The sequence below is a fragment of the Metarhizium brunneum genome, chromosome 2, assembly GCF_013426205.1.
Source record: "Metarhizium brunneum chromosome 2, complete sequence".
NCBI lineage: Eukaryota > Fungi > Ascomycota > Sordariomycetes > Hypocreales > Clavicipitaceae > Metarhizium > Metarhizium brunneum.
The window spans coordinates 2,453,682-2,476,549 of record NC_089423.1 but is presented as its reverse complement, the minus strand read 5'-3'; the positions used below and the strand labels follow the sequence as shown (position 1 = coordinate 2,476,549).

The window sequence follows — 22,868 nt, the reverse complement described above, 5'->3', positions numbered from 1 at the left end:
TCATATTCATTTTATTATTCTTCACTTTGCATCATGACATTGCATGCAAGTCGGCGCAAGCGGCATAGCTAGGCATATTTAGCATTTTTCACCTTTTTTCTTTTTGAACGTCACATCATGGCAAGGCGTTTTTTTTGTCTTGGCATATTTATAGCTAACGGAGTAGGATGATGGATTGGAAGACGACAGTAAACAAGTCAGGACTGACAGATTTTTGGAATGAAGTGTATGGTGAAAGCGGAAAAGGATCATAGCTGAGCGTTGCAGAAGAAGCACAGGATTCTTCCAGTGTGGGGCATTGCCCGGCTGTACATATACTGGTTACTTGATATATATGTACTTTGTATGTTACCATAATGAAACAAAATTACAAGAAGCCATTGTAACGCCGCGTCCGCGCGTTGCCAGGGAGAAAAGCTGTTTATGGTCCGGCCTGAGGCCTCGATGCGTTGTCGACTTCGCGCTCCGTGCATGGTGTACAGTGACGATACATAACCGCACTGTACATGCAAACCCAACGGCTGGATCATTGCCAAGGCCCGATGAAGACGATGTCTCATACACCACTCATACACCACTCCAAGGCCATAGGTTTATTGCGCCTGTTACTTTTCGTCTAAAAGTGAACTTTGGGTTCTTTGCTCATCGTCCAAGATGGCACGACCCTACGAGCCGGGACCGTCAACATCGCTGAGCACAAACACTCCCTCCCAAACACCAAGCTCCCCAGTTCCCGAAGAAGATGATGACTCTGGGGCGGCTTCTCCCGAGCTTCCACTTACTATGACTGCTTCTGTCATGCTGGCAGACCTACCGCGTGATGCTACGGCTGCCTTGGCTAGCGTTGGTGGTTTTCCCCAGGAGAAGGTGGTTGTCAAGTTCAAGCCCGTTGGTGCGGCACCTAGTCTCGCACAGGAGCTATGCAAGATTAGTGCAACGAGAAAGTTTGAGGAGGTGGTGAGATATCTGAGGAGAAAACTAAGGTGTAAGGATACGGATAGCGTGTTTTTGTATGTGAACAGTGCGTTTGCGCCGAGTTTGGATGAGGTGGTTGGCAATTTACATCAGGTATGTCCTTGCACGATCCGGGATGACTTTCCCCATGAGAAGAGTCATTCTGTGCTCCCTAGTCGGCTTATCATTTGAAATTACCATGTCTGGAAGTGATACCAATTACGATGCTGACCGAAATAGTGCTTCAAGAATGGCCAGGATCAGCTCATTGTCGCCTACTCTATGACACCAGCTTTCGGGTAAACTGTCATCTATCTTGCTGGAAATATCTATAAAACGCAAAATATGCCTCCTGAGAATCAGAAAACCCGCCTCGCATGCAATGCAAATGCGCTCGCTCACAAAAACCGAATCATCAAGTGCTGCCGCCCCCACTCAACATGTCCCAACATGTGCCGTCCTCAAGCTTGATCAGCCACATTTTCCAACGCCTTGACTCCCTTTTCAAATGCGGCAAATTCTTCCTGTGGCATAGGATACGTGTGCTCCTTGGCAGGATACTCGCGAGCTTTGACATCATCTCGGTAGGCCTCGATGGCCTTCATTGCCTCGCCCCATACATCACCATACTTCTTGACAAACTTGGGTAGGTATCGACCAGGGGGGAAGTTACCAGTCATGTCCGTTTGAACAAGAACTTGGCCTGAGCAGCCGGCACCGGCACCGATACCGATGGTGGGGATGGCCAACTTCTGGGTGACGAGTGCAGCAACTTCGGCTGGAACGGCTTCAAGGACGACAGCGAAACATCCTGCTGCCTGGACAGCCAGAGCATCCTCGAGGAGGCTCATGGCGCCGCTGGAGGTTTTGCCCTGAACGCGGAACCCTCCGAGAGAGTTTTGCCGCTGCGGAGTGAGACCGACGTGACCGAGGACAGGAATACCAGCGGTGGTGATTTTCTCAATGGTGGGAACCATTTCCTTGCCGCCTTCTAACTTGATGCCCTGAACGCGTCCCTCCTTGATGAAGCGGATGGCGGTGGCAAGTGCTTGCTCAGGGGCGATTTCATAGGAGCCCATGGGCAGGTCACCGACCTGACGGAGTGCATGTTAGGTGTACTTGTTGGCAAAATATCCCACGACGATACGAGATGACTTACCGTGAATGCACTCTTGGTGGCTCGGGCTACTGATCGACAATGCAGCAGCATCTCTTCAACAAGCACCTCGCTGGTATCCTCCATACCCAAGGCGACCATGGCCAGGCTGTCGCCAACCAGGATAACATCCATGCCGGCATGATCGGCAACATGGGCGCTGGGGAAGTCATGGGCAGTCATCATGGTGATGGGCTCTCCCTTTCGATGCAGACTCCTCAAGGTACCGAGAGTAACTTTCTTGCGCTGGTTGGCGGGTGCAGCCCCCATGGGTGAGTGGGAGCTGTACCGCGTCTGACGTGAGGCAATTGCACATGCTGACAAGGAGGGGGGGAAAGTTGATGATGGAGATGAAAAGGGGGAACGAACAAGAGCGGCGAGGGCAAGTGAGCTTGGTGGTGATGCTCGTGTAAGTTGAGCACACGACCGTCTAAGAGGGGAGGTGACGGCAGACATGGTTCTGGGGTGGGAGAGGCTTGGACGGATGTGGTGTATGTGAGGGTCCGGTGCGGGTACTTTTATACTCGCGCAAGCGTAGTGAGTGAACAAGTACCGCAAGGGCAACGAGTGAAAGGTGTACTCGGTACAACAGGGACTGCACGCAATACACTATATCCGAGAGTAGAAAAAAAAAGGCGCAAAATATTCTGGTGTGCACGTCACCGTGTAAACCCCGTCATGCCGAGCATGGGAAAAGAAAAGAAACGGTGTGCCTGAATTGTGGCGGAAGAAGCGGTTTTATTCAGGCTAGCCATGATGGATTTTACGTTGTAGAACTGAGTATCTCTGGGAAATTGTGGTGTTTTTTCCCTTTCTTACGGGCACGGAGTACGGAGCACCCTGGGGCGAGGTACCCCGGTCGGTTCCAGAGTTGCTAACCCAGATTCAGATCCGGGTGCCTGGTTGACCAGTCAGGGCGGCGCGGCGACCCACTTTCTGTCGCTAGGTTGGTTTGTGCTCTCCAAATGGTTGTTTGTATTGGGATGGCAAGATGCAGTCAGTCTATTCTAAAAAAAAAAAAAGGAATAAATTAAAAATTACCTCAAGTGGTTGTTATTATTGTTTTCAATATCAAGACTCCCCATTTGCCAACTAGAGGCATTGTTTGGCGTCCACTTGTCGCCGTCGCCGAGCGGGACCGGATTCCTCGGTCTATCGGAGAGGCGATGGAACGGGTTCGTGCCTGTGCCGAGGCTCGGGTGATTGGGAGCCACGACGTTGGGGAGGGATGTGGTTGGTTGAGGAGGGAGGAGAGACCGGGGGCGGCCGGTGATGCAGACGCCTTTAGGTCGATCATGTCTCGTGGCACAATAAATGGTTTTTCGAGACAAGTCAGTTATTGTTTGTCCGGATGTTTTCTGGTAGGTATTGTTGAGGTTTTTTTTTTCTTTCTTGCGTGCTCATTTGGGCGCGATCCGCATGTTTGGCCGAGAACAATAGATGGTTGCTATGGGCGAGGATTGTCAATGTGCAGTCTGGTGGCACTCGCAAGTTTTGTGAAATGTTACGGGATGCCGGCGCCGTCTGTTACTGGTGCTGTAAGTCTGAGGGCAGAGGGGAATAAACGACCAGTCATGCCCCAAACTTGCGTCTTTGTTGTTTTACCACAATGCGGTCAATTGAAGGGGTGAAAGCCTGATTTGTCACAATGGCGACGTCCTGCCTGCCTGGAGCGGCTTATAGAGAGTATGTACACGTACGACGTACATGAATGAATGTACAGTAGCTACTAGGTACTTACTTAGAAGTACCTAGGTCCTCAACAGAATACTAATGCTGTTGCCTTGTTGTGTCATTTCCAAGACTGAGATGGCCAAATCTAATAGCCAGAGGTGTCGACAGTACTGGATAGAGAATATTAATAAGTGGAGGGTCACATGGGCGAGACGCATTTGGGTCGACATTTTAAAGCCTGGTGGTGAGTTGCTGGGATTAACTCAGATGTCAACGGTCTGGTGGTCTGGTCGATCGTTTCCGGCCACCCGAGTGCTTAAGGCTGAGGCGTGTGCGAGGCGCTGTGGCTCAGGCGGTGGCCACTGCTAGGTACTTACTTAAGTACATGTAAGTATTGACTTTACTTAACCACCCAGTGCCAGCACGACTAGCACCTAGCGTCAGTGAGTCTGATGCCTGGCCAGACATGTTACCACGTTGACATGTACTGGCACACCAGATTGCACATGTGCTGGGTAGTCCAAGCACCGAGTCGGCCTTGTGCGGCAGCTGCGGCCCAGTGGCATCATCGCCTCCACCATTAGTGCATGCCTTGTGCCTGCAGCTGGAGGGGTCAGGTTAGAGGCTGCCTGGCAGCATGTGGTCGGATTGGCTCCAGCCGGCGGTCCAGTCTGGTCTCTGGTCCCAAGCCTTTGACGTGTAGGAGGCCAACGGGGGGCTGCCGATCCTTCTTGGGTTGGCGGACGCCCAAAGGCACCAGACCATTGCATGCTGTAGTATGAGTCAATCTGGTTTTAGTTACTCCGTACTGCCCAAGTAACCGGACATTTGAAAGGTCTGGAGGTCATGCGGCCCCATCCTCCAGAGAGAGAGTGCCCGCCCGTTGGCTGGCTGGCAAGCCGGATTACTCACTGGCTGGCTGAACGCATCCCCGCACCAGACCGGGCCAGAACACATCGACAACTGGCACACAAGGAAGGACAGGTCGACATTTACCACCAAGTCAGTCAAGTAGGCCCTGTCCCGTAACATTGATTGCACCAGCCAGGCCCATACATGCCCATACAGGTGCCGACTTGTGCCGCCGTCACCCACCTGAATACAACCGAGTCAACCTGGTCGAGTGACTCGAGTCGACCCTCCCGACATTCTCTCCTCGAGCCAAAGACTGCAGTGCACACTCGGCCATCTCGTCCATCTCCCGTTATTTGTTAAACAACGTCTATCCGTCGCCGTTTATACCCGAAGCATCGCATATCTTTGTTCGTCGAAGCAGTAACCGCCGCCGACCTGCCGTCTTTCGTCTCGCACCCTTGTTCCAGCCCATTCTTATCAGTAGTGACGTCGCCGGTTCCCGAGTCGTGAGACATTCCCTCAACTTTCGAAGAGCACACCACGCGACGCAGTGATCGCTGCGAGCCTGCCAAAATGAGTAGCCCGCGCCGAAGAATCGAGACTGATGTAAGTGCCGTCTGTGCCTGGTGCTGTAGACAACGAGTTCCTCTCTCCGCTGACATCATCTCGTCCAGGTCATGAAGTACGCCGCCGCTACCCGAACTCGACTCTCATACATTACGCTGCTTTGCTTTCCATGACCTGCTAACACTAATCACAGGATGTATGGTGGACACACTGCCTCTAATTTCACCCAAAACCCCACGGTCAAACTGACATTTGTAGGCTCATGAGTGACTATGAGGTAACCCTGGTCAACGATAACAGTATGCCATCTCGTTCGCTGTTGCCTGATGGCTGCTAACTTCGCGCAGTGTAAGATGCTTACCTTGGCTACGCGCCTTTTCCCACGCCGACGAATTCTTTCTTACCAGAACGACAAACAGGCAAGAGTTCTTCGTCCGTTTCAAGGGCCCGGCCGAGAGTATGCAGAGCCCACGATGAATAACCCACACATGCCTCTAGACTCGACGCTAATACGCTCAACTATAGCTCCTTTTGAAGGCGGCCTCTGGAAAGTGCACGTCGAGTTGCCTGATACCTATCCGTATAAGTCACCTAGCATCGGCTTCGTCAACCGTATCTTCCACCCCAACATCGATGAGCTGTGAGTAGACACTTGGTACATGGCGTCTCGTGGATGCGTTCAAACAGATGGCGCCAGAGTGGGAAAGCCAAATGTTTGCAGTGTCTGGCAGTACTGAGACATATTGGCCCTCGACAGGTCCGGATCCGTTTGTTTGGACGTAATCAACCAAACATGGTCACCGATGTTCGACATGATCAACATCTTCGAGGTCTTCCTCCCGCAGCTTTTACGCTACCCGAACCCAACCGATCCCCTCAACGGAGAGGCAGCCGCCCTGTTGATACGAGAGCCCAAAAGTTACGACGCCAAGGTCAAGGGTAAGCGTTGAGTGCACTTTGATCCTTGCAACCATGGCTCTCGGGACTAATAGATGGGATTTGTAGAGTATGTACAAAAGTACGCAACGAAAGACGCAGCCGACGAAGCAGGGGCCGAAAGCGAAGACGAGGACGACATGTCTTCAGTTGCTAGCTTTGACGATGAGGACGAAGAACCAGCAGGGCAGATGGACGACGTATAACCTCGATTGGACCGACACCACGCTCACATCTCATCTCAAGCGTCAACGATTTTCATAAACACCTCACGGGGTCATCAGCGGACATTCCGCTCGCACTTTTTTTCGGCGTAAACACGGATATCAAGGCACATTGAAAGAACCTTTTAGGACTATACATTGCGGGGAGTTGCATAGGCCGACTATTATGATGTCGGAATTTTTTTTGTCTGGTTGTTTCTCCTCTCTGAACGAAAGAATGCCTGTCTATGCAGTTGGCTGGAAGGTTGCCAAACTTTAGATTTTGCTGTTTCCATTGGGTTTCTCAACGAGATGATGGCGTGGTTTCCAAGCCCGTTTTATGGGAGTGAGGCTCTGGTACGGTTGCCACCTATCGATTGTCAAAGGTTGTATTGGCCTTGGTGATGTTTCGGTTGGAATAATGGTGGTATTATGATGAAGGACATGAGGTTTTTTTTTGTTACTCGGGGTTATGCTAGGACGAGTCAAGAAACAAATAAAACAAGTAAACTAAACAGAGCAAATGTCCGGCACACACCAACTCTGACCAAGTAGACGGAAATCATGCAGCCGTGATTACCTACGGCGACGTGACGAAGTATATGTAGTAAGGTACAACTCGACTAGCAAGTTCTCATTCAAGGTCTCGGAGTCGGTAATGACACTTGACAGCATTCCGGAGGAAGAAAATAGTGATCGTTGGTATTTCCTAGTATAGGTGTAACGTATAGAAGACCGGTGGCTTTTCTTGGTTAAAAAAAAAGGCAAACTTAAAATTCAAAGTTGGCACAGAGGAAGATGAAAAAAAAAACAGCACGATAAGGACAGCATCGTGGAACGACTTTGCTCCCGGCAGGGCTTGAACCTGCGGCCTCCGCATCACTAACGTTTATTAGTACGAAGCTCTAACCAACTGAGCTACGGAAGCTATCCTTTGTTGCTGCCTCAGGTCTGTTATTGATTATCTAAATTCTCCACTCCTTCAGGCCACCAAGCCATGCGATTACCGCGGACCGATGGACGAAACATCAACTAGCGGAAGGACAGGATGTATGTATGTAGGTAGATATGATGGAACGCGGACCAAAATACTAGTGTAAACTTAGTATGTACATTTTACGCTTGCACGATACTTGTATCATGCGTGTAATTTCATTTGACTACAGAGCGAAACAATTAAAAGTTAAAAACTTAGCATGTATTTGGGTGTTTCTGAAATTTCTTGGCACCGTCGAGAAACATTGTTGGTGCAAACCGAGCAGGGATTGATGCGGGTTGGCTCCAACAATGACGAAGCATCATTTGGGGAGGGGGTGTGGTGGACGTTATTTGCATGTCAGGCCATGGAAGCCGGTGCTCGCCATCCCGTCTTCATATTTGATCCAACACGAATAAATTCGGGGCAAGCTCTGCGCGACTTTGGGTCGCGGTTTCGTGTCCTCCTGGGGAGTGCATCCATTGCCTCGCCGGCGTCCCTGGCAGAGCACCGGCTCGGGCCTGGAGGCGCAGGGAGGAGGCGCAGAAGGCACTAAGAAGGCACGACATAATAGTGGATAGATGCTGAAAAGTGCTCCAAATAAAGAAGGGAATAAATGAATGAAGGAGGGGTTTGCGGGACATTGCGAAGCTGAAGGGTCTCGAGGAGCGGTGCGCAGATGCAGGGTGGTGCTGGTACGACGAGCCGGAGCATGACCAGGGCCAGGGTGAGAGCAACTGCTCATCTGAACTTCTGTCTCTCGGTCTGAAAACGGCGCTAGCCCAACATCGAGGCTGCATTGGACGTCCAGTCGAGAACGTGGTTGATTGGCATGGTGGAGAGCAGACTAGGCTCCGGACGCTGAGGACTGCGATGTGACTTTCATGCGCCAGGTATCTACAATGGGCCTGGTTGGTTGCATGCGCAGATGGGCACGTACTTAATAAGTCAATACGGAGTAGTACCTTTAAGTACCTACTTTAAGTAAGTAGGCGACAGGGCCACAGGTCCAGACTCGACAGGTGTTGTTGATGCTAGTACGTAGCACAAGTTGGAAGCGCATGCATTATCATCCAGATGTCAGCTACATATCTGGTACTCTGCTTGTGTTTGGGTGGCAGATGGTGGCGGCGACACAAAGAGTGGCGGTGACTGCCGACAGCGCGGTATCCTGCAATAAATATGCTGTGCTGCGTAAAGTACGGAATGCTTTTTTGTAAATATTATTAGCGCCTGGCATGTTGGTTGATGAAGCAGCACGTACATATATTTCTGGTACTGGCTCGTATCTGGGTGCTTGATTCATGTTGGGGGCCTGTGGCTTGGTCGCTGCAAAAGTCCAGTCTGGTCTCTCAAGTGCTCGTTAGCTTACCTAGTACCTAGCACATGTGAGGCTTGCACCAGTGTGCAGAAGCGGGCACCTGGGACACCCCCAAGTCTGCTGCGCAGGTGCCCAGGCTGCTATCCCCACGGTCCGAGTACGGAGTACGGAAGTCTGGAGTTGGGAGTACCTTTTGCCGGCGATCAGGTACCTGTGCCACTGAGAATTCCGCACGATGTTCGAAAGTACCAGGCGAGGTTGCCCCAAGTCGCCATCTGTGTCCCTGGGCACCGCTTTGGTAAAGCGCCGAAGTGCAAAGTGCTTGCTCACCTGAAGCAACTGGTCCCGGTTGGCCCTGATTCTTCTAAAATCAGCAGCATCGGCGTGTGTGTCTTTTTTTTTTTGCAACCACCTCCTCGTACTTTCGCCTCACACAGCCTCTTTCTTTTTCTCTCCATCTGCAAAACTCACACCAACCAACCCTTCTTCTTCGCAGGCCTTTTTCATCGATGCGTCCTCGCGCTACAGCCCGGCCGGCCTATGACAGACAATTCGCTCTCCCGTTTAGGATAGCAGAGTGTTGCTCATCCTCACCCCACCACAGCTCGCCTTGATCTTGATCGTGATCGCCTCTTAGCACTGGCGGCTTCCGGGCTACCCCAGCCGGTACCGGCAGTGGCCACTCACGACACACCACACCCGCTCGGTCAACTGGTAGTTTCCAAGAACAGAATATTCATACGTTGATTTATCTCTTATCTCTTCTTCTTCTTCTTCTTTCTTTATTTTCTTTTTTTTAATACATATTCATATATATTCATTCATCTGTCGGACCGGATTCGATGCCTCCCCACAACGATGTAGAGACCTTTCATGAGGTCCTTCGTTCCAGCCGTCGCATCCTGGCCCTCTGCGGCGCTGGCCTAAGTGCCTCGTCTGGTCTCCCAACGTTTCGTGGAGCCGGAGGTCTCTGGAGGATGCACTCGCCCACAAAGCTAGCCACGATGAGGGCCTTTACGACGGATCCAGGTCTTGTGTGGTTATTCTATGGTTGGCGACGCCACCTGGCCTTGAAAGCCAAGCCAAACCCTGGCCATGAAGCTCTGGCGGCCTTGGCCAAGAAGAACCCGGATTTCTTATGTTTAACACAAAATGTTGATAGTGAGTTCTTCAACCGCCCATATTTGGAAGGGAGTGGGCACCCGCTCCCGCTCCTCGGGGTCAGTTGAGTACCTCCATCTTGTTCGTGGTTTGACTAATGCGAGGCTATTTGCGCCTTTGTCTCTCTGCAGACCTGTCTCAACGAGCAAGCCATCCACCTGAGCAACTTTGCACGCTGCACGGCTCCTTGTTCGATATAAAATGCACGACGGAAGGCTGCGGTTGGATTCAGCGGGACAACTTTGACGACCCATTCTGCCCATCTTTACAGGCTGGCTCGGAGGATCCTCCCCCCGGAGAGTCGCTTCCTCTCTTGGACCCGTACCACCGAATCAAGCACGTTCCCGAAGAGGAGCTGCCCAAATGTCCCAAGTGTCAAACGGGCATTCAACGACCTGGCGTGGTTTGGTTTGGCGAGGAGCTTGATGAGAATATGATTGAAAATATCGATGAATGGATCACAAGGGATAAGATTGTACGCCTCAGCACTACCCTGCTTTGGTTGGCGCAGTGAGCAGTGGGCCAGGAGCTAGCTGCAAAGCAAAACCGCTGTTAATAGAAGGTGGCTTACACGTTATTTTTAGGACTTGATGCTCGTTATAGGCACATCCGCACAAGTGTATCCCGCGGCCGGATACATCTCAGAAGCAAAGTTGCATGGGGCTCGAATCTGTACCATCAACCCCGAGGCCGAGGAGGAGACGGAGCTGTACAAGATACAGCCGGGAGATTTCGCTTTCGGTCAAGATGCGGCAGATGCGCTTCCCAGACTTCTCGAGCCGGTGATTGGGAAATTGCAAGAAAATGGAGAATTCAGCCTATGACACCAGCACAACGCTGCCGGGAGAGAGCGAAAGCAAGGCAGTGGGCACCTTAGTGCCGTCTTTGGATGAAACAAACACACACAAAACTCCTTCTCTTTTTATTCACTTTCTGGTATTACTCGAATGAGTGGAGTGGATTTGGTTCTGACTTATCACAAAGGTTAATAGAGTGGATTGCCGTCGGCTGCTCACAGGAATATTGATATACATACAGCAACGCGCGCGGGCGGGTTGAACTAGCGTTGGACCCTTCTAAAATGAGAAGGCTATAGTACCAGTAGCCATAATGGATGAAAATACACTGAACCTGCAACTGTGGGCCCTCGCGTTCCGTTGTCCTGTCGACTTTGTACAAGATGAGAGAGCAGCGTGTGTCTACGGAGCAATGTGATGGTGAAATGCCGTTGGCTAAGGTGGCGGCATCTGACATCGGGAGGCTGGAGCCAACCGTCGACTCCAGATATCCATCCGTACAACATACCTAAGTACATGGCATGGCACCCTGGTCGCCCCGCTGGCCAGAACACAGACGGTCCGCCAGAGAATCAAGGGTGGGGGCCGGCGGGGGAATCAATTGATCCATCACAACTCGATTCTGGCCATCAGCCTTGCTTCAGGCCTGGCAATACCTTGTAACTGCTCCGTACATACATGTAAGTCAGCAACGGCACAGATATCGCTTGATCAAGGTCTCACAATGACGAACTTCTGCCAAGACTGATGGCGAAACAAGGTCGCCATTGGGCTCGCGGCCCCGAAGCTCTGCACAAAGATGGTTCGTGAGGGGAAAACCGAGGCATACCGCCCGATTATGCGCGTGGGTGACGGTGCGCAGCTAGGCCAATGTTGGTGACTGAGGTCGACTTATTGGCTACAGCGCCGACATCTATGATGATAGGCTTTCATTTGATGCTACCCCGAGGATTGCTCCCCCGCGTTGTCTGGATCATGTAAGTTATGGATTGGGCACGATTGCTGCAATGGCCGCGGCCCGCCGATCAATCAGAGTCACACCACGTTGGACGCGTTCCAATGGCTTTCTGGCAAACAAACAACCCAACGGAGCATCGTCGCCTTGCCATCGTCCCCCTACCGCAGCTCGTCACGGGCACTTGGAGCACGCCGTCATTGCATGGACACCGAGCATCGTCATGCGAAATCCCAGCCTCCATCTGCCGCAGCTTCTGCTGCTGCCCTGGCCTCTTGCGTCCCTAGCGACACAAGTTGACCCTCTGACTTATGTCAACCCACTGATCGGTACAACAAACGGGGGCAATGTATTTGCCGGAGCGACTCTGCCGTATGGCTTGGCCAAGGTCGTCGCCGATGTAGACGGCCAGAATACCGGCGGGTTCGCCATGGACATGTCCAATGTTACGGGCATTTCTTCTATTCACGACTCAGTAAAGCACATCTCTGCCCATTTCCTCCTCGCCTGTTCCCTCGAGGCTTCGGTCAAAACTAACTCGACTTTTGTATTCCCCTAGGGGACGGGAGGGAATCCGAGTCTCGGCAACTTTCCGCTGTTTCCGCAGGTCTGCCGTTCTGATGAGCTAAACAATTGCCAGTTTCGCATTGGAGACCGCAAAGTTCACTACAGGGCGAGCTCGGTAGTTGCCGAGCCGGGACTCTTTGGCATCGAGCTTGCGTCTGGTATCCGAGTGAGCATGACTATCAGCGAGCATGCCAGTCTGATGAAATTCACGTTTCCAAAGTCAAAGGGGAACCACCCGTTAATCATGCTCGACCTCACAGACCTGTGGCAGAGCCGGCAGAATGCCAGTATCCTCGTGGACGAGAAATCTGGTCGAATGGTTGGGAACGGCACCTTCTTGCCCAGTTTTGGCGCCGGCTCGTACCAGCTTCACTTTTGCGTGGACTTCGCCGGGGCAAAAATCCACGACACGGGCGTATGGGTCAACAACAGGGCGGGAACGGAGCCAAAACAAATGTACATCACCCGTGGCTTCAACCTCTTCTACCTGGAGGGTGGTGGCTTTGCTAGATTCAGTCCCGGGCCCGACAACACAGTTACAGCAAGGGTTGGGCTCAGCTTCAAAAGCTCGGAGCAGGCGTGCGGCAGCGCAGAGAGGGAGATTCCGAATCCCCTCCAAGATTTTGACCGTCTCGTAAAGACTGCCAAGGATGCATGGCGAGAGAAGCTGAGCCCGATATCTGTCAAGCCCGGCGGCGCGGACAAGAATCTGTTGACGAGCTTCTGGAGCGGTGCCTATCGGAGCTTTATTAGTCCCCAGAACTATAGCGGCGAGAATCCTCACTGGGATACCGGGAGGCCTTATTTTGATTCATTCTACTGGTAAGAGGCTGACTCTCCGGGTTACCAGCACTGGGCTTGACAAAACCTTTTGTCCTTTTTTTTTGACAAACTAACTGAACGTTTCGCACAGCATTTGGGACAGCTTCCGAGCTCAGCACCCTCTCCTCACAATCTTGGATCCAATTGCGCAAACACAAATGGTTCAGTCCTTGTTGGATATGTACGAGCACGAGGGATGGCTGCCTGACTGCCACATGTCCATGTGCAAGGGGTGGACTCAGGGAGGTTCCAATGCCGACGTCGTTCTCGTAGACGCCTATGCCAAGAACCTCAGCAGTGACATTGATTGGGAGCTCGCCCTCGAGGCCATTGTTACCGACGCGGAGGATGAGCCCCTGGAGTGGTCGTATCACGGACGCGGCGGCCTGCAGAGCTGGCGCAAGTACAAGTACATCCCGTACTTGGATTTCGACCCTCTGGGCTTTGGAACCAACTCCCGGAGCGTGTCACGCACTCTTGAGTATTCGTACAACGACTTTTGCCTGGCTACGCTTGCGGGAGGATTAGGCAAACATGATATGCGAGAAAAGTATATGCACCGCAGCATGAATTGGCAGAACCTGTGGAAGGAGGACCAGACTTCCGTCATCAAAGGCAAAGATACCGGGTTCAAGGGCTTCTTCCAGCCCAAATACATGAATGGCACGTGGGGATTTCAGGACCCAATAGCTTGTTCAGCCCTTGGTAGCTTCTGCTCACTGACGTCAAACCCAAGTGAGACGTTTGAGGCCAGTATCTGGCAATACCTGTTGTAAGTTGAAGGGCCATGCTACAAAAGAAAAAACTAAAGAGTAACATATCGCGTCTCCAGCTACGTTCCTCACGCCACCTCCTCTCTCATCTCACTGCTCGGCGGCGACGATGCGTTCATCTCCCGCCTAAACTTTTTCCATGAGAGCGGCTTGGCAGATATTTCCAACGAGCCCGTCTTCCTCACGGTTTTCCTTTACCACTACGCTGGCCGCCCTGGCCTGTCTGCGAAAAGGGCTCACCAATACATCCCGTCGTCGTTCAATAACACCAACGGCGGGCTTCCGGGCAACGATGATTCCGGGGCCATGGGCTCCTTCTTGTTCTTCTCCGTCATGGGACTGTTCCCTGTGGCCGGCCAGAACGTGTACCTCATCAACGCTCCGTTCTTGGAGGAAGTCAGCGTGAAGAGTCCCGTGACGGGGAAGAGAGCGACGATCCGCGCCCTCAACTTCGACTCTGCATACAAGAATGTCTATGTCCAGAAGGTGACGGTAAATGGGAAACCTTGGACAAGGTCGTGGATTGGGCATGAGCTCTTTACGGAGGGGTGGACGCTGGAGCTGACGCTGGGCAACACGGAGTCGGACTGGGGGAAGAAGGCCGCTGATCGGCCGCCGAGCTGGACAAGTTGAGAGATGGCAATGGTTGGTCGCTGGCAAGTCTAATGGGTAGGCTAGATACCTTCAATGTACGCATGTTCATGTTGGAGTGCTTCTCTATGTGTACTGCTCATTCTTCATCTTGTTTCACAACCTGCTGATACTCCTCATCATCGCTACCATCATCATTCTAATCGGTAAATATCTCAATCCTTCCAGCAGTCGATATGGGCATTGAAGAAGAGGGTGTTTGCGCATTAGACTCAATAGCTGCAGCCTCAAGTATCCTCAAACTCATACTCCTTGGAAAGAAAATCCGGTCTATAGCCCGCCGCTCCCGCCCTGATGTATTTTATAACAACCACCATACAGTCCACCGCCGCTGAGCCATCTTAATGCAAACATGCGCCAGGAGAAATACTTGTATATAGAGGCGGAGTTCTCCATCATAGAGCAGCAGTGCCATCGGATATCCAATCCAGTCCTCACGAGGAATTACAGCACCGACTGTCGATACTTGCATCATGCTTGTAATTTCATTTAACTACAGAGCGAAACAATCCAAGCCTTAACACCGACTGTCACCAGTAAACCAGCGCCCAAGCCAGATAAACCAAGCACAACGTCAACGCCGCGCCTCTCTTCCCCCGATGCGCAAAAGAACCCACGTTCCACGCCAACACAGCAACATGTCATGCACAGTGACGGGAGACGATTCCATCTGCCAGAACATAAAATTGGTAGAGCACAAAAAAAGGGGGTATATTGCTCTACCAACAAACCGTAAACGCCACGCCATGCCCAACCCAAACCAAACGCACAAATCAGTCAGAATCATATTCCACCAATGCAGAAGCACTCCTCGCATCCTTGTCAGACGAGGGATTCCTGTCCTCGTCATCGGTCCTCTTCCTCTTGACGCCCTGGATCCGCGCCGCCTTGACGCCGTCCTTCTTTTGTAAGAAGGGATCCTTCGCCCAACGCGTATTGTTCATAATGTCAGCAACAAAGCCACTTTTGTTCCTCGCAGCGTCCCTGTCGCCCGTTCGGTTTCCGTCACCGCCGGCCGTCTGAAATAACGGCCTCGCCAGCGCCCTCTGCGCGGCTCGCCCATCCTGCCCCGGGCCAAAGTCGACCAGGGCAGCCCTCGTGGCGTCGTGCTCCGTCGCGGGGACAAGGTCGATGCCCAGGCTCATCCTGTCCTTGAGGTCCTCGGCCCGCTCGGCCTCTCGCCCCCTCTCCTTGCGGCCGGCGCGAAACGCCCTCCGCAGCTTCTGGTTCTGCGCGTACGGGTCGTCCCAGAACTTGGCCTGGGCGTCGAGCAGCCCGTCGATCCTCTGGGTGGCCGCCTTCAGCCTCTCCCTGTCCTCGATGGTCTTTTCCAGGCTCGCAAAGGCGTTCTTGCGCAGGGCCTCGCGCTCCTGGTCGGTCATGATGGCCAGGGCCTCGTCGCCTTCGCGCGGGCCCTTGTCCTCGCCTGTGTCTCGCTTCGTGGCCCCCTCCACGACGACGTAGGCGGTGTTCTTGGGGTCGGTCCGCATCTCGATGGTCCCGCCGCACGCGGCGTGGCGGAAGCGGAAGCTCCATATGGGAGAGGAGTAGTAGGCGCCTGCTTTTTTCTTTTCGGCGTTGAAGCGCACGCCTTGGGCGATGATGGTTGGTTTGGGGCACGAGGTGCACCAGATGGGGAAGGGCATTTCGAAGCGCACGGTGAGGATGCCGTGGGAGGCGAGTTTGGATGCGCGCTGGCCGAGGCCGTGTTTCTTATGGAGTTTGTTGGCTGAGGTTGTGCCTTCGAGGTCCGGCGGGACGTAGCGTCCCATGTTGAAGCCCTGCATGGTGGGCAGATTTGGTGAGATTTGAAGGGTTGAAGAGGAGTTGGATTGATGTGAAGGATGGAAGTGACGACGACGAGTGACGACAGCGACGGAGGTTGGGTGGCGGAGACATGGGCGATGGTGCTACCCTATACCTCTGGATAGTTCAATGTTACTTTTCACTTATTCATATATCTGCTATAATGGAGAAAAGTCTGCGAAGAGCGCACTGTGGGGTGAAATTGTGTAATCAATCTTGATTATAGCTAAGCTAAAACGTCCTTGTAAGCGACTGCGAAATACGAAGTCGTTGTATGACAATTGCTGCCAATCTAAAATAACTTTCTCATTGAGAAGATTTCCCTTTCTGACTCCGAATACTCATCTTGTGCCGGCTTCTGATATTCTCTTCATCATAATGCTCATGCATTAAATGCTAGCGTTGTGCAATTCCTGTAAATTCTATTCCTCTGATTGCACTTTATCGTGCCCCTTTCCTAATCGTAATATTTGTTCGTCGTTAAAACTTGAATCTGGGTCGAATTAAATGAGTACAAAAGAAATCGTAGAAAGTTTCCTCTGAACTTCAAAGAAGGCAATAAAAGTGGTTATGCGTTGTGTAGGAATAACCACTATTTATTGAAGATCCAACCAACCGATATTGCGACGCCAAGCGTTCAAATAATACATGACGGCCTGGCTGTTAAGGAATGTCGCAATTCATCCAATTGCCGTAACATCTCTATTTGCTTAGTTTGCATATCAGATGCCAAGCCGTGAAGTGAGGTAACCCTTTCTAGTTGCTCTATTGATTGTCGATCACAATCGTCAAGCTTTTCTTGGAAGCCATGCTGCTGCCGACAGAGTTGCTCGTTGTTCTGACCTTGACACTGGACAATTTTTGAAAGATCTTCTAGTTGACCCGTGATGTGAGCTCGCAATTTATCTAGTTGTTCTGTTAATTGTCTGTCACGATCGTCAAGCTTTTCTTGGAAGCCACGCTGCTGCTGGCGGAGTTGCTCGAGGCTCTTTTCTTGACGATCCGAACGGGCAGTAAGATCTGTAATGCTTTTCAAGACGTCCACGACTTGTTCCTGCATTTTGTCAAGCCTTTTCAGTCTGGGTTGTTCAATATTCTCCTCTGCAGGGCGTTTGCGGATGTTATTGGACGCTTGCTGCCCGTCGTGTTGGGCGCTCGATTCTGTCACGTCTGGGGAGACCACCCGGCGCAATTCCGTCACTGATTGAGTGTCGTGTTGGTCATTTTCAGATTGTTGCTCTACCATGGGTGATAGCTCTTTCATTGAACGTTTGTTTGCGTGAGATTGACCAGTCTGATTCTTAGGTTGTTTCCCTTTCATATTTTGTCGCACGGATTGCAGCTCAACACCCGGGGCCGGTCCCAATGGAATGTCAGCGCCTTCAGGCCAGTTGTCCATAATTTTCCGGTAATCCAGGTTGCTGTCGAACAAATTCTTATGGCCGAAATAAGCTCGGCTGATTACGGCGAGCGATCGTGCATGTAAGCTGCGAACGTTGGCCTTCTTCATGTTCTTGACGACTATATTATTTGAAGGCTGGGTAGTTGTCTTTTCCAGTTTCAGATATTTGCGAAGCGGGTGAGAGGATAGATCCTGGCAAATATCTGCCGGTAACTTTGGCCATACTATATCCCGAATAAATGCAATAGCAGCAGCAGTATTATCGTCTACGTTCTCCCAATCTTCACCTGAGAAGGCCTCGTTGAACGATAATTTTCTGGGCGTCTGAATCGTCTCACTTGCAGGGGCGGCGGGTGGGATAGGGGTAGAAGTCGGCATACTCGGCATCATCCAGTATGGATTTGTTGAAAAACGAAAATTCTCGGGGTCTGCGATATGAGGATCGTATCTTGAGACCAGCTGATCGTCTGTGAAAAGACGCCCGGCATCTTCAGACGTATCATGTAGCTGCAGACGTCTGTTCCAAATAATGCGATCTTTCAGCGAGGACCGATCCCATTCTGGTGTTGTTAAAAGACGTAATTCCTTGTTCTGAAAGAGTTGCGACATCCTGACTCCAAGTGAATTTCCGAGCAGGAAATATTGGAACTACGCCACGTGCACTGAAAACGTGAAAAAAAGCCCGAGCGACAAATCAAGATATCTGAATACCAAATACAGATGGTTTAAGAATCTGGCGCTAAAAGAGCAACGTTTTGTGGTAATCGTGATGTAAAATGCTAAACGTTCTGGCAAAGCGTTAGAGAGAGGAAGGAAGAAAGTAAAAATGAATAAATAAGTTTCTATTTACAAGCTAAATACCAGAAGTTTTGGCAGCTGTCAATCCGTCGCCGCCGTCCTGCCAGTCCGTTAAAGCTGTTTTTACGTGTACACGCCAAGAATCAGGCAATCCTAGTACAAGGAATTTGAAAGTGTCTGCGCGCGAAGGCCTGTACTTTAAACTATATTCTATTTGGAGTGTATACTATTTGCTCACAAGGTAGATAAATACCTATTCTGCGCATCGTAGCAATTAATTCGCAACGGCATGATTGTCAGGACCTTTCCGACCATAAGTTGTTCATCAAGATGATGATCCTAGAGGGGTGGTGAACAGACCGCCTACCATAATATGTAGAGAAGCGTTCCATGTAATTCCGGGATAGCACGGCGGTGCGGTTGAATAGAAAATGCAAAACTCTTTTGTTGGATAACAATGAAATCGTGGTGGAAGTGACGACATTCGGTCACGGGTAATGGTCAGCCGCCTCTGAAACAAAACTTCTCCGACAGGCACGGGCCACTCGGTGAAAGCAGGTCGACATGTCGCCCAGTCGAAATAGATATCGCGCAGGTCTTTGTCTACGCTGTGTAAGTGGTGGCGGACTGTTCTTCCCCGAGACGCGTCTGAAGTTTTGCGCCTTTTTGGGGTTCAACACTGTTCGTCAAGATGGTGAGGAAGGGTTGGTACTATATTGGGGAACTTGAATCCTCTATTATTAGTAGAATACCTCCAGCAAGTTTCCGCTGGCTGTCTAAGGACCGTGTCACGGATGTCAGTTCCAAGTTTGCGCACCCATATGTAACCCCTGCGGCGTTTGATACTATGCAATAGTAGGCACCAAGATCTGCTGCTCTGTCACTTTGTCCGTGAAACATGAAGTAATGGAAGATGAAGGGTATCCAAGAAGCTACACCCCCTTTCCAAAATGACAGAAGAATTCTCTCTTTGGGTATTGGCAACCGTGCGTGGTCTCGTGCCGGATGTCACGATGAGAGCAGAGATTCGGAGGATACTTCGCAAATCATCAAGGACCGTCAAGATGACTATGCGAGGCGTTCATAGACCTTATACTGCACTAGAGCCTCTATCAATATTTCTGCTCTGCCCCGTCTCCCAGTTATACTAGTATGCCACGGTATTTTAAAATCGTAGCGCGAGATAGCCAAGTACACGCTAATATGCTATAAATTACCATATCATATTATGTGACAGCCAAGTATCTAGACGTATTCTAATGTACTACAATATACCGTAGTACAGTGCTTGGTAGCCAGGCGCCTTGTTCAATAGAATGCTTTTTGCCCTATGCCTATATAATAGAAGAATACTGTGTACTCCAAGTGCCTGGCGACATCCCAAAGTTGGCGATGCGGCTGTTGGCCTCCCACAATGGAATACATCCTGCAATGACCTCGAAATGGAAATCCATGGTCCAAGTACTGCTCGTTACACGGCCGCGTGTAGTGATTTGGGTACGGGTAGCTGCACCATGTCTTTGATTGCTGCCATTTTGTGCATGTACAACCCGCCTTGCATGGATGTCACGTTATATTTGTACAACGGCTCACCCTGTTGACACCGTGATCAGTCTCCTTCATTTGATGGTGTGATATCCCTTGCGAGCAGTGTATGATGATCGCCTAAAATATGGCAAAGAACCACGAAACGACGAGTATATCAACTAATATTATGCTGCCTGTTGCTCACTCCTAGCCATCTCCATGATTATTATAAGCTATAGACAGTGGCTCACACGTGTTGATGGTGAAATCCATCAAACGACCTGGCAGGCTCGAGAAACCAGTGGGAGTGTGCCATGGCAAATCCCTCAGACCCTTCTAGACTGTATTGTGGCCGTAAATATGTGTATTAATGGGTAGTTAGTTTGTCGTGAGAATAGGTAGCAAGACACTACGGCATGTTCCACGATAGCTGCCTTCTTTGCCCCCCAACACACGTTCAGACGTCATGGACTTACCAAGCTTGGTGTGACGAAATAATGGTTCGTTACAGTACGAAGCTCCTCCGTCAAAGACTGACAACTTTGCGTGTGGCAAAAAGGGTTTGGTCCCTGCACACGTGGACGTGTTGGCATGGTAAATTTAGAACAGCGGAGCGGCAGACGATAATGTGGCTCAACTAGCGCAACGTAGTCAACTTTTGACTTGTCGATGTGTCTGCCATGTCGGAGAAAATGGCTGCAAAGAGCCCACCTAGCAGACTTCAGTACAGGACTAGCCAGTTTGCCAGCTAGCGCACGTCAAGGCACCATCGTGGATCTCAAAAGAGTATACCGCCACCGGCAATGGCAAGTTTCGAGTCGCTGCAACCTCGTTACTCGTTAGACTCGGTAGGGGCCGTTTTTGTGCCTTTGTTCAACTAAGGAACACGATTGCTGGCCTCATGCGGCAGTCGCCGAGAAGGAGGGACAAAGCAAGTCGTATTACGAACTAGGCAAGAGAACAAAAAATCGACTGAACCACATGATGGAGGAATTGATCGATCCTCTCAGCACAGCCCCACCAGTCATGCTCCGGAGCCTGAATACGAAGCTGCCTGAGGAGCACTGTGCGTTGCATACCAACGTACTACCAAAGTGGTGAGATGCCGGTGTGCCGCGCATTGCTGGGCGTAGCGGTTGGCTGGCGTCGTGGGCAATTTATTCGCATGGTGTGTGCGCCTGCCATTATGCCCCTGCAGATGATAAGGTCTTGGCTCACGGCGTGGAAATTTGTCGACTGGGTTGACAACAAATTGCGAATTCCAAAGCTTTGTGCCCACGACGAGGTGTTCAGGTGCCGTCGCCCAAAGATGCGGTCGATATTATCAGACAGATAGAAATTCACGACATGGACGGCGCATTGGGGGCTGGCTGAAGAAATGCACTAGTTAATGCTCCTGTTTCAGCCGTCAGCACTGTGTCGACGACAATTCCCTCACTGCTCAGAATGTGGCCGGCCATTTCGTCAGCATCCATCCTGAGTGAGGATTGATGACAGAGCCCTACTATTCCAACAGTGCACAAGATCCGTGCTGATGTGCGCACTGAAGCGTTTGACAGCCTGCAGGTCTCTGTACGACACGTTACCCCAGATGCTGAGGTATCATTGTGCTCGGTGTCACCACAGGCTGCACCGAGCGATTGACATCATGGTTGTACCCGTCGAGATGATCTGACCGACCCTCTTTAGCTCTTTAGCCAATTGACTGATAAAGTTGGATGTCGGCTCAGTGTTGTGTCTTGTGGCTGGGCTGGCACTGGCCATTCATCGTTCTCAAATGACAGTTCACGTAACCAAGAGCAACACGACAGGAAAAAGGAGTAGCAGGAATACGGAGTAGTTGCAGAGTAAAATGAAGCGGGCGGGGGGTCGACCGCGTCGGGCGAGGAGGGTCCTTGGTTCCTCGGTTCCAAACTCCAAAGGGAAGGAGGGGGGAGGTCATTCAAGGGAAAGAGCCGCGTCAACCAGGGGCCGCGCTAGGGAAGTGACGACCTTGTTGCGCCGGAAACGGCACTGTCTGGCACTGTCTTGCTCTTGCCGAGTCTGCGCGAGGCGCGCACAACAATGGCCGATGGCCCCCACTCCGCCACCGGTCCGCACCGTCTCTATTCAACGTCCCGCACCGTTTGATGTCCGTTGATTGTCCATCTGCCCCCCCAAGTTCCCTTCAAACCATGTTCCGTAAGCGATGTTGATCGACTGGCCCCAACCTCGTTCTCTGGAGACTGAGGAGGCGTACGGAGTACAGTATCTTTTTGCGGCGTCCCATGCCGTGCCGACCGCCCCGTTCACCATCTCTGACTAGTAGCAATTAGGCTGTAGAGGACGGACGAAGTTGTGACTTTAACCCTGACCTCACGGCCCGTATTGCGCGGCTTGTACTCGGTAGCTCGTAGCTCTTAGCTCGTTGGTCGTTGGTCGTGCCCAGCATTGTGCTGGCATGGGCCGTTGCCCGAAATAAACACGAGAGCGGCCGGGTGATTCCATCCGCAGCCAGGACAAGACAGGCGTCATCTCCAGAGCCCGCGACGGTAAGGCTGGCTGCTATCAGTTTGCGGCTCTGACCCCTTGTGACCCTGCCCTTTCGTAAAACGTGGGCCCTGCAATGGGCAGGGGTGGCTGGGGCGGATCCAGAAACGCCATCAATGGAGCTTCAAGTGTCATGCCAGGATGGGCTTGGCTGCCTTCTAGGCGTGTCAATGTCTCATATCTCGAGAGTGGCGCTAGGGCCCTGTTGTCAGGCGCAGGCTCAGATTGGCCATGGCGTTGCCGAGAGAAGCAAAACGCCAGGGATCCACGACGTGTGGAAGGCTTGGCTGATGATGACCCAGGTTGGATGGACGGATCCAGATGCCGTTGGTGTTATTGGTTCCTAGATTGTTCCCAGATGGCCGGGCAGTCTCATCCTCCAGAAAGCAATAAAGCACCACTCAACCTCCCCTTGTGCTTGCTTTGTCGAGTCATTGT

The 22,868-nt window shown here is 51.5% G+C and overlaps 7 protein-coding genes and 1 non-coding gene across 8 annotated transcripts; 4 read left to right on the top strand and 4 right to left on the bottom strand.

The window, feature by feature from the left end:
* Window positions 1-654: 654 nt before the first annotated feature.
* ATG12 (Ubiquitin-like protein ATG12) lies at window positions 655-1,257 on the top strand (the record flags this gene model as incomplete). The annotated part of the gene is made up of 2 exons (XM_066130215.1): window positions 655-1,068; window positions 1,195-1,257. 2 exons carry the CDS (start codon window positions 655-657, stop codon window positions 1,255-1,257), a joined length of 477 nt encoding a protein of 158 aa, XP_065986168.1.
* Window positions 1,258-1,415: 158 nt separating this feature from the next.
* Window positions 1,416-2,380, bottom strand: panB (3-methyl-2-oxobutanoate hydroxymethyltransferase; the record flags this gene model as incomplete). The annotated part of the gene is made up of 2 exons (XM_066130214.1): window positions 1,416-2,048; window positions 2,114-2,380. 2 exons carry the CDS (start codon window positions 2,378-2,380, stop codon window positions 1,416-1,418), a joined length of 900 nt encoding a protein of 299 aa, XP_065986218.1.
* A 2,832-nt stretch (window positions 2,381-5,212) lies between these two features.
* On the top strand, window positions 5,213-6,348 carry ubc8 (Ubiquitin-conjugating enzyme E2 8; the record flags this gene model as incomplete). Its single annotated transcript, XM_066130213.1, has 6 exons — window positions 5,213-5,245; window positions 5,314-5,321; window positions 5,554-5,663; window positions 5,732-5,846; window positions 5,964-6,145; window positions 6,212-6,348. The coding sequence occupies 6 exons, from the start codon at window positions 5,213-5,215 to the stop codon at window positions 6,346-6,348; spliced, it is 585 nt and encodes a 194-aa protein (XP_065986272.1).
* Window positions 6,349-7,189: 841 nt separating this feature from the next.
* On the bottom strand, window positions 7,190-7,273 carry G6M90_tRNA00000040. The gene has a single exon. It is a non-coding gene; the product is annotated as a tRNA-Ile (tRNA).
* A 2,211-nt stretch (window positions 7,274-9,484) lies between these two features.
* NPD (NAD-dependent protein deacylase) lies at window positions 9,485-10,627 on the top strand (the record flags this gene model as incomplete). Its single annotated transcript, XM_066130212.1, has 3 exons — window positions 9,485-9,803; window positions 9,935-10,278; window positions 10,388-10,627. 3 exons carry the CDS (start codon window positions 9,485-9,487, stop codon window positions 10,625-10,627), a joined length of 903 nt encoding a protein of 300 aa, XP_065986476.1.
* A 1,151-nt stretch (window positions 10,628-11,778) lies between these two features.
* On the top strand, window positions 11,779-14,350 carry G6M90_00g037080 (uncharacterized protein; the record flags this gene model as incomplete). The annotated part of the gene is made up of 4 exons (XM_066130211.1): window positions 11,779-12,030; window positions 12,115-12,944; window positions 13,036-13,716; window positions 13,777-14,350. The coding sequence occupies 4 exons, from the start codon at window positions 11,779-11,781 to the stop codon at window positions 14,348-14,350; spliced, it is 2,337 nt and encodes a 778-aa protein (XP_065986230.1).
* A 791-nt stretch (window positions 14,351-15,141) lies between these two features.
* On the bottom strand, window positions 15,142-16,155 carry CCDC130 (Coiled-coil domain-containing protein 130; the record flags this gene model as incomplete). Its single annotated transcript, XM_066130210.1, has 1 exon — window positions 15,142-16,155. The coding sequence occupies one exon, from the start codon at window positions 16,153-16,155 to the stop codon at window positions 15,142-15,144; it is 1,014 nt and encodes a 337-aa protein (XP_065986441.1).
* Window positions 16,156-16,811: 656 nt separating this feature from the next.
* Window positions 16,812-18,185, bottom strand: G6M90_00g037060 (uncharacterized protein; the record flags this gene model as incomplete). Its single annotated transcript, XM_066130209.1, has 1 exon — window positions 16,812-18,185. One exon carries the CDS (start codon window positions 18,183-18,185, stop codon window positions 16,812-16,814), a length of 1,374 nt encoding a protein of 457 aa, XP_065986395.1.
* Between the last annotated feature and the right edge of the window lie 4,683 nt (window positions 18,186-22,868).